This window comes from Emiliania huxleyi (genome assembly GCF_000372725.1).
Source record: "Emiliania huxleyi CCMP1516 unplaced genomic scaffold EMIHUscaffold_70, whole genome shotgun sequence".
NCBI classification, from domain to species: domain Eukaryota; phylum Haptophyta; order Isochrysidales; family Noelaerhabdaceae; genus Emiliania; species Emiliania huxleyi.
Genome location: NW_005196755.1, coordinates 543,093 through 552,246, shown reverse-complemented (window position 1 = coordinate 552,246; position 9,154 = coordinate 543,093). Strand labels below are relative to the sequence as shown.

The window sequence follows — 9,154 nt, the reverse complement described above, 5'->3', positions numbered from 1 at the left end:
CGCCGCCGGAAGCCGCAACTCCTCTCGAGCCCTCCGAGCGGCGCACCCATCCTTCTTGCCTGCGCGGCGAACTGCCGGCGCGCCGCCGCCCGCGCCGCCGCCGGCGCCGCCGCCCGCGCCGCCGCCGCCCGCGCCGCCGCCCGCGCCGCCGCCCGCGCGCCGAGCCTTTGGAGGAAACGGCGCCGGCGGAGGAGGCGCCTGTGGAATGCTTCTCCGTGAATGAACAACTCTTCCTTACTACCCGCAACTCGCGGGCGGTACCGCCTGTGGCGCGTCTCGCTGCACCGCGCCGGCCTGGAGGAGCCGCAGCGTGCGTGGCGACGCAAAGGGCGCAAACACGGCCGCGGTGTAACACACACTACGCCCTCTTTCGTAAGGGTGTTTTTTGTTAACAATTTCTACGGGCTAGCGATGTCGCAGTACATGCGCACTAGTTTGTGCCCTGGAACAGGACGAACATGGCCGCGGCCCCTCACTGTCTTTCGATATTGCTCGCACACCCACTCGTGCGCGCTCTTACACATGTGTCCGTACGTCCGTCGGTCCACTATCTCCCTCTTCTCTGCGTTCTCTGCCGCCTCCCTTCGCACCGTGTACATGCATGGCCGCGTCCTGTGTGCTGTGAGAGAGAGTGGGTGTAAATTCTTTTTTCGCGAGGTTAGCCTCCGCCACCGACGAGACGGCGATGGCCGCGAGGCGGCGGCTGAGGCTCGCGACTATTCTACTGGTGGCCTCGCGAGCGGCTGCGCTGGCGACGCCGGCCACGCGATCGCTCTCGCCGCCCGCTCACCGCTTTGCGCCGCCGCCGCTCCGCACCGCGGGTCCGCTTTTGTGCAGCGGCGCAGGCGGCGTCAGCAGCAAAGGCGACGCTGCAGAGCATCCACCAGACTGGGGTGGGCGGCCGCGGGGACTGGGGCCACGCGGGTGGCCCAGCAGAGCGGCTGCAGTCCGAGCGGCACGGCTTCGCCGCCGCTGGCTACTGCAGCTCGAGCGGGCGGGCGGGTGGCTTAGCGCGATGGCGGCGGCGGCCTCCCGCAGCGCGGCGAGTGCACGTGTGGCGCTCGTGGCGGTGCTGCTGATGGCGTGCACGAGTCGCGGCCCGCTCGCGGACCGGCTGGCCGAGCCGGCGGGCGGGGGAGCTCCACCCTCCACCATGCAGCGGCTCGTTCAATCTCGCGGCGCCGAGGTACAGCCGAGAGATCGAGAGGTCGCCGAGAGGCCGCCGAGAGACCGCCGAGACGGTACTAGACTTGCACTACACTGCACGACACCACGACTCTGCTCAAACATCACCTCCTCTCACAGGAGCGGGTGAGGGTTCGCTTCGGCGGCGGCGGCGGCCGCACCTCTGCCGCCGCCACCGCTCTTGCGAGGACGGCGGAAGCGCCGAGCGGCTTGGTGGGGCGCAGCGCCAGCGCGGTGGCGCAGACGTGGCGGGAGGTGCGGGAGCACGCTTGCCCGGCAGAGCGCGGGGCACGATGAGTGAGCGAGGGAGCGAGTGAATTGAACTAGGTGCGCGAGCACGCCTCGCCGGCAGAGCGGGATACGATGGTGCTCCTCGCAACCGCCGCGCTGGTGACGCCGATCATGGGCACCCTCAACCTCTCGCCCGTCCTCGGCTTCCTCTTCGCCGGCATCCTCCTCGGCCGGTACCGGCCCGCGCGCCACTTCTCTTCCTGTTGTCCGAATGCGTTTCTGGCTTAGGCATCCTCCTCGGGCCGACCGGCCTCGGCGTTGTGTCGGATGTCGCCACCACGACCAAGCTCGCCGCGCTAGACGGGCAAGACGGGGAAGACGCCCACTGCGCCGCACTGCACGGACTCACTGCGCGCGTGCACTGTGCTCACACACTTGAGCACTCATTGAGCACACACACGCCCGGGGCGGCGCCAGGTGCACTCCCCCCCCCTTCCCCTCCCCTCCCCTCCCCTCTCCTCTCCTCCCCTCCCCTCCCGCCGCAGGCTCGCGGAGTTCGGCGTCGTCTTCTTCCTCTTCGAGATGGGGCTGGAGCTCGAGTTGGAGAGGCTCCAGATTCCCCGAGATGGCCCCGAGATGACCTAGGGATGACCTCGAGATGACCTAGGGATGACCCGAGATGACCCGAGGTGACCTCGAGATGACCCGAGATGACTCCGAGATGACCTCGAGATGACCCGAGATGACTCCGAGATGACCTCGAGATGATCCCGAGATGACCCGAGATGACCTCGAGGTGACCTCGAGATGACCTCGAGATGACCTCGAGATGACCTCGAGATGACCCGAGATGACCCGAGATGACCTCGAGCTGACCTCGAGATGACCTTGAGCTGACCTCGAGATGACGCGAGATGACTAGAGATGAGCCGAGAGACCTCAAGATGAGCAGCGCACTCGCGCTGTGTGCTAGGCTAAAGTCGGTGGGGCGCGACGCCTTTCGGCTCGGGGGCGCACAGTTCGCGCTCACCTCTCTGGTCTTCGGCGCCGTCGCCACCGCGTTCGGCGCCTCGGGGCCGGCGGCCGTCGTCTTGGGCGGCGGCCTCGCGCTCTCCTCCTCGGCCTTCGTGATCCAGCTGCTGTCGGAGAAGGGGGAGCTCGCCACCCGCTTCGGCCGCGCCTCCTTCGGCATCTTGCTCTTCCAGGACATCGCCGTATATCTCCCCCACATCTCCCCCACATCTCCCCCCCCCACCTCCGGCATCTTTCTCTTCCAGGACATCGCCGTCGTCCCCCTCCTCGTCGTCACGCCGCTTCTCGGTGGCTCATCCGGCGCAGCCCTCGGCGCCGCCCTTCGCGTCGCCGCTATCAAGAGCGCCTCGGCCCTCGCAATCATCTTCCTCACCGGGCGGCTGCTGCTCCAGCGCGCTTTTCAGCTCGTCGCGTCGGCGCGCGACCAGACCGCCTTCTTGCCGCCGTCACCGTCAGCGTGCATCGTGATGTCCACAGCCTCCCAGCCCCCCTCCAGCTCAGTCCCCTTCCCGCTGCTTGATCCAACCCTTGGCCCTCTGATGTCCGGTGCAGCACATGTACTCTTGGTGTGTGTGCTGTGGACCCTCCTTGTCTCTGCAGTAGACCGTGTGAGGTAACACCTACCTACCCACCTACCTACCTCCCCAGCCCTCCTCCGCCTCCTGCTCCTACGCTCGTGCACCTCTCCTCCTCCTCCCTCTGATCTGCCATTGCTGCCGTGGCCAGGCGCGCGACCAGACCGCCTTCCTCGCAATCACGCTGCTGACGGTGCTCTCGATGTCAGCCTTCACGCAAGCGCTGGGCTTGTCCGACACCCTCGGCGCCGTCCTTGCCGGCGAACCGCCGGGCCTTTCTCGGACGCCTTCTCGGATGCCCTCTCGGAGCTCTGCCTGAAGGCGCGTTCCTCGCCGGGGTGCTGCTGGCCGAGTCGAAGTACCGGTACCAGATCGAGGCGGACATCGCCCCCTTCCGCGGCCTCCTCCTCGGCCTCGTTGTTCATGGCCCACCGGCTTCTCCATCGACTTGCCCCCCCACTGACCAGCTCGCTGCTGACCTGCTGCTTAGGCCTCTTCTTCGTGACCACCGGCTTCTCCATCGACCTGCCCCCCCCCACTGACCAGCTCGCTGCTGGTCTGCTGCTTAGGCCTCTTCTTCGTGACCACCGGCTTCTCCATCGACTTGCCCCCCCACTGACCAGCTCGCTGCTGGTCTGCTGCTTAGGCCTCTTCTTCGTGACCACCGGCTTCTCCATCGACCTGCCCCTCGCCCTCGCCTCCGCGCCCGCTGTCGTAGGACTCGCGCTCGCCCTGCACCTCTCCAAGACGGCGATCGTCGCCGCTATCTGCACCGCCAACCAGATGAAGCCCGCCGCCGCGCTTCGCTCGGGCACTGCTCATCTCGCGGCCACGGCGACGTCTCGTCCACGGGCGGCGCCTTCATCCCGCCGCTGTCTGTGCTAGGCCTGCTGCTCTCGCAGGGCGGCGAGTTCGCATTCGTCATCTTTGGCCTGGCGCAGACGCACGGCATCCTCCCTGTTGGGCAGGTCGAGCTCACCCCCATATCTCCCCCATATCTCCCCCATATCTCCCCCATATCTCCCCCATATCTCCCCCACCTCTCCCCCACCTCTCCCCCACCTCTCCCCCATCTCTCCGCCACCTCTCCCCCACCTCTCCCCCACCTCTCCCCCATCTCTCCCCCACCTCTCCCCCACCTCTCCCCCACCTCTCCCCCACCTCTCCCCCATATCTCCCCCACCTCTCCCCCACCTCTCCCCCATCCCTCCCCCACCTCTCCCCCACCTCTCCCCCATCTCTCCCCCACCTCTCCCCCACCTCTCCCCCACCTCTCCCCCACCTCTGCCCCACCTCTGCCCCACCTCTCGCCCACCTCTACCCCATCCCTCCCCCACCTCTCCCCCACCTCTCCCCGCCGGGCAGGTCAAGCTCATGCTGACGGTGGTCGTGCTCTCGATGTTCCTCACGCCTTTCCTCAACGAGCTGGGCGAGAGACAGCCGAGAGACAGCCGAGAGACAGCCGAGAGACAGCCGAGAGACAGCCGAGAGACAGCCGAGAGACAGCCGAGAGACAGCCGAGAGCCAGCCGAGAGACAGCCGAGAGACAGCCGAGAGACAGCCGAGAGACAGCCGAGAGACAGCCGAGAGACAGCCGAGAGCCAGTCGAGAGCCAGCCGAGAGACAGCCGAGAGACAGCCGAGAGACAGCCGAGAGTCAGCCCTTTTTGGACGATCTGGGTGCCCCCTCTCGTTGCTCGAGACGGCTCCGCGAGCCTCCCCCGAAGCTTCGCGGAACCTTCCCGGAACCTCCCCGGAACCTTCCCGGAACCTCCCCGCGCAGGCGCGTCCCTCTCGACGCGGCTCGAGAAGGCGCGCGGCGGGCTCGTGCTGCAGCCCGACTCCGAAGACATCGACAAGGGGGAGTACGTGCTCGTGTGCGGCTTCGGGCGCGTCGGGCAGGCAGTGTGCGAGCTGCTCACCGCAAGGCTCGTGCGCTACAAGGCCTTCGACATGGACCCGTACCGCGTCGCAGAGGCGCGCGGAGAAGAGGAGTAGTGGGGCGACTCGTGAAGGCGGGAACGGTAGTCGTAAGAACCCACCACGTGCCCTGTGTGGCCAACATGGCGTGCGAGCGAGGCCGTCCTCTCGCCCACATCTCGCCCACATCTCGGCTAACCCCCCCCCCCCTCTCTCTAGGCGCGCGAGCTTGGCCTGCCCGTCTTCTACGGCGACGCGTGCCGGCCGGACGTGTTGCGCTCCTTCAACCTCACGGCGAGAGGTGTGAACAGCGCCTCTTCACACCCCCTGCTGTGAACAGGTGCTTCGCTCCTTCATGTCGGACGAGGCTCAGCTGACGTCGGTCGTCGTGACGCTGGACGACGAGCGCTCCTGCACCAAGGCGGTGCGAGCGCTCCGCCGCCAGTACCCCACCGCTACCGACATGCCCATCTTTGTGCGTGCCGTCAACGAGCAGCACCGCCGCAAGCTGGCCGCCTCCTCGGCGACGGCCCTCGAGACGGGGCCCGAGGAGTCGGCGCTGATGCTCGGCGGCGCGCTGCTCGCGTCGCTCGGGACTCCCAAGCAGGAGCAGCGGGCCCTAGACGCGGAATATCTCCCCGTATCTCCCCCCGTATCTCCCCATATCTCGTGAGCAGGAGGTCCTCTCGCTGATCGACGACATGCGCGCGTCCATGTTCACCGACCGCATGTCCGTCATTCGGGACTCGTTTGTCGAGCGCAAGCCGCGCGGCAAGAAGAAGGCCGCCAAGGAGAAGCGGCCTGAGGGGGGCGTCGTTGACGTGGCCGCCGCCGTCGTGCCCCCCGCAGCAGCAGAGGGCGAGCCGCCCCCGGCGGAGCCGGCCGCGGGGGCGTAGTCCCGACACCGGCGCTGCCGCCGCTCGCGGTGAGGCGCGTATGCGCGGCGATGCGGCGCGTCTCCTGGAGTTGGACGTGGGGCGGCGACGCGCGGAGGAGGAGACGAGGCCTTTTTCTCCCGGCAGTGACAATGCTCATTGGTGGCACACGCGCCTTTGCGGCGCCCACGAGCACCTGCTCGAGGAGACGCACGCTGCGGGAGGCGATGGACCAACTGGAAAACAGTCAGAGTTCGCGTTAGTTTTGTCGGTGGTTGATCTTGTCGTACACACACACGCCGTTGGTTTGCATTCTGGGTAATAAAACAACAACGAACACGCACGATTAGGGGCAAACACTGAAAACGTAACTTGATCGGGGCGCGGTTTTTTTTGGACTAGACTGCTCAGGGGAGGTGGGCGAGTGATTGGGTAGCTTTGGGGCCACCGAAAATAATGAGAACCGCCCCCTATATCTCGCCAAATCTCGATTTTTCGCGGGAATGGGGGCTTCTCAGCCCCGCGCGAGCTACAGTGACTCCCCAGGGCTTGTCCCGTGGCCCAAAGTGGTACCCCGAGCTCCGCCACGAGCGTGGTCAATCAGGAGACACCCACAGTCACGGCGGGCGAGGAGTTGGGTGACGGCCAACTGTCGATTACGGCGCCTCTGGAGCCTCCTGTATCGTCGGTTCGGCTCGAAGATCGTGCCGCATCCGCATGTAAACCACCTCCGCGCCCCCGCTGGCACATGTCCGCATTGCCCGAGCCTGGGAGAAGTTCCCAGTGCCCGGAGGCTGCACAGGTCCGCGAAACGCTGGCGCTGCAGCTCCCGGCGCGCACCCCAGATTCGCGAGGAAAACAGCCGAAAACGGGTCGCGCCGCGATCGACCCTCAGCGAGCCCAGGCGAGCCTGGTAATCCCACCCGGTGGTAAGCGCACGTCCTCCGCGTAATCTAGCGCGCTGTGCAGCCCGCCAGTGCATGGCGCCGACCTGGGCCGACTGGTCGATCTCGCCGCGATCTCGCCATCCAATTCTCGGTCAGGTGTAGTGGATCACCTTAAAATCCTGGATTAATTCCTGAGCCCACCTGGCCCCACCAGACGGGTGGCACGAGGCGCCCGGGCCACTTTTTAGCGCCTCCCGATCCTCCCGGCGCCTCCTGTGGCCTCCTGGACCCTCTCCCCCGCAGCCTCTCTCGGCGACGTGGGGAGCGGCTGCCGTCCACGGCTCGCACCGGCTCTTCCAGCGGCTCCACGCTTGCCGCCTGTGACGCCCGCGCCACGCACTGCCACGCGGCCGCTCGAGAGAGCGGTCGACGCCCATACTGCTGGGTGTGGCGCTCTATCGGTCGACGCTTCGGCGTCGCTGCTTGGTTGGGGACCCGTGCCTCGACGCGGCGGCGCGGCCGAGTTCGGCTCGGTGGAACAGCGCGTCGCCACGGATGAGATGCGGCCACAAGCGGCTGGGGAAGCTCCAAGAATGTTTCGTTTACTTGCAGGAGAGGCCCAAGCAATTCGGGTGACTGCATGGCTCTTCGCGTCGAGGGATGCGTCCAAGATATGAGTTGCTTCATTGAAAGCGCCGTGTCTTGCGGCATATTCCGGGTCATCGATCCACGTGATGTGACAAACTAGCCGCTATTAATGAATATGGGAATCTTATCTAGTTAAGGCAACCCGAGCGACAACTCACGCGCTTGGCGTGTGTGTGCCTGCTGCTTTAGCGGATCATATCCCCTCCGTTTTGTGGTAACGCGGAATATGAGCATATAAAGTACACAACACACATACCACGGTCCGTCTGCATCCTCGGCCATCTACCGCCGTATCGCATCACCCTATGTGTTCGCTGTCCACTGCATGTGTGTGCCGCAGAGTCAACGTGCATTGCGCCGTGGGCGCGCCTCGCGCGCCTGTGGCGCCGCCTCATCAGCCGCCACGCCTGCTGCGGTTGCCCCGCGCTTCTTCGGCGCCCCGCGCTTCTTCGGCGCCCCGCGCTGCCTCGGCGCCGCCGCCGCCGCCGCCGCCGCCGCCGCCTCCGCCTCCACCTCCACCTCCACCTCCATCTCCTCGTCCTCCGCCGCCGCCGCCGGCGGCGGCGCATCCAGGCGCACCTCTCGGACAGTCCTCGGACAAGCCACAACGCGGGTGGCTCGGGAGGTCGGTTAGGCGGAAGTTGGCGGCCATGTGCAGATAATTGGTATCTGGCGTCCGCACCAGCTTTGGCCCTTCGAAGCCGCAGTACCTGCAAGATGAAGATGGGTGAAGCGTTGCCTGTTGCGGAACTAATGTTGCGATGGGCCGTGTGTAGTCAAAAGAGTGGCCGGGCAGTGCGGAGCGCACTTGGGCGCGACGCTGACACCGCCTGGCGGCGACCAGCCTCCGTTCTCCTTGCCGCCCGTCGCGCCGACCCAGCCCATCGCCATGTTCGGGCAGTGCGCGCCCGAGCTCCCGCTCGACTGTATGCCGCGCAGGATGCCGCCTGGCTCCGGCCCGATGACCCAGTTGTCCTTGGAGAGGTCGGTCATGTAGTAGAGGTACTCGCCGCTCTCAATGAACTCGTCGTTGGCGTTCATCTTTTGCCGGTAGACGGGCCGGAAGTGCTGCGACGGAGCGAGGGGGGAGGAGGGGTCAGCCTCGACGCGCGAGCGCCGCGCGTTGGTGAATACTTGGTTGAATGGGAGGGAGGCGAGCCGGGGGGGGCCTCGAGGTGCTCAGTGCGCTCGTACACGCCCATTCGGCTCGTCTGGTTCCCCTTCATGTCCGAGAACGAACCAGACGTGGCGTTGAAGCTGGGCAGCTCCGCTGCAGTGACCATAACGTGTGTCGGGCACTCGGGCTGCTTGTACGGCTCGAGGAGCCGCCACCAGAGCTCATGAAGCGGAAGCCGCTGCACGTACTGCTCGTGCAGCGGCGCGCCAGCGCCGACGTAGGGCATCCTTGCAGGGCGTATTCGCGCAGCGCGCCGGGACCGGGTCGCCACCTCCTTTTGTTGGGGTTTTTGGGGTTCGTCCGGGTGCTTCGGAATTTCCACAATTTCTCCCTCGACCACACATACATACATACATACGCTTGGCAGAGCGACCCTTTTTGCCGCGCGTTTTCCATGGCGGGCAGCATCGGAATGCTTGCCCGCCCGGCGCCGCGCCCGCGAGAGGCTGCGGCGCCACCGAGCAGGCTGACGCCGCCGACGGAGGCTCTAGCTCCGTCGTCGGCGGCAGCTCGCTCTGCGGCTACTCCGCGGAGAGCAGCCGCGTGCAAAAGCGCTGAGCAACTGCCAGATGCAGCGCCTGCTGAGCTGCTGCCTCTGCTGCCGGCGCCGCTGTACTGCTGCGCG

At 66.5% G+C, this 9,154-nt stretch overlaps 2 protein-coding genes across 2 annotated transcripts; one reads left to right on the top strand and one right to left on the bottom strand.

Moving 5' to 3' along the window:
• Positions 1–679: 679 nt before the first annotated feature.
• Positions 680–7,340, top strand: EMIHUDRAFT_452909 (hypothetical protein; the record flags this gene model as incomplete). Its single annotated transcript, XM_005761703.1, has 17 exons — positions 680–1,186; positions 1,306–1,440; positions 1,513–1,633; positions 1,705–1,762; positions 1,962–2,024; positions 2,390–2,630; positions 2,694–2,912; positions 3,175–3,254; positions 3,491–3,579; positions 3,670–3,867; positions 3,909–3,991; positions 4,389–4,452; positions 4,806–4,999; positions 5,162–5,212; positions 5,283–5,582; positions 5,620–5,778; positions 7,317–7,340. The coding sequence occupies exons 1-17, from the start codon at positions 686–688 to the stop codon at positions 7,338–7,340; spliced, it is 2,580 nt and encodes an 859-aa protein (XP_005761760.1). The 5' UTR covers positions 680–685.
• A 354-nt stretch (positions 7,341–7,694) lies between these two features.
• Positions 7,695–8,635, bottom strand: EMIHUDRAFT_216739 (hypothetical protein; the record flags this gene model as incomplete). Its single annotated transcript, XM_005761702.1, has 4 exons — positions 7,695–7,759; positions 7,932–8,062; positions 8,161–8,420; positions 8,549–8,635. The coding sequence occupies 4 exons, from the start codon at positions 8,633–8,635 to the stop codon at positions 7,695–7,697; spliced, it is 543 nt and encodes a 180-aa protein (XP_005761759.1).
• Between the last annotated feature and the right edge of the window lie 519 nt (positions 8,636–9,154).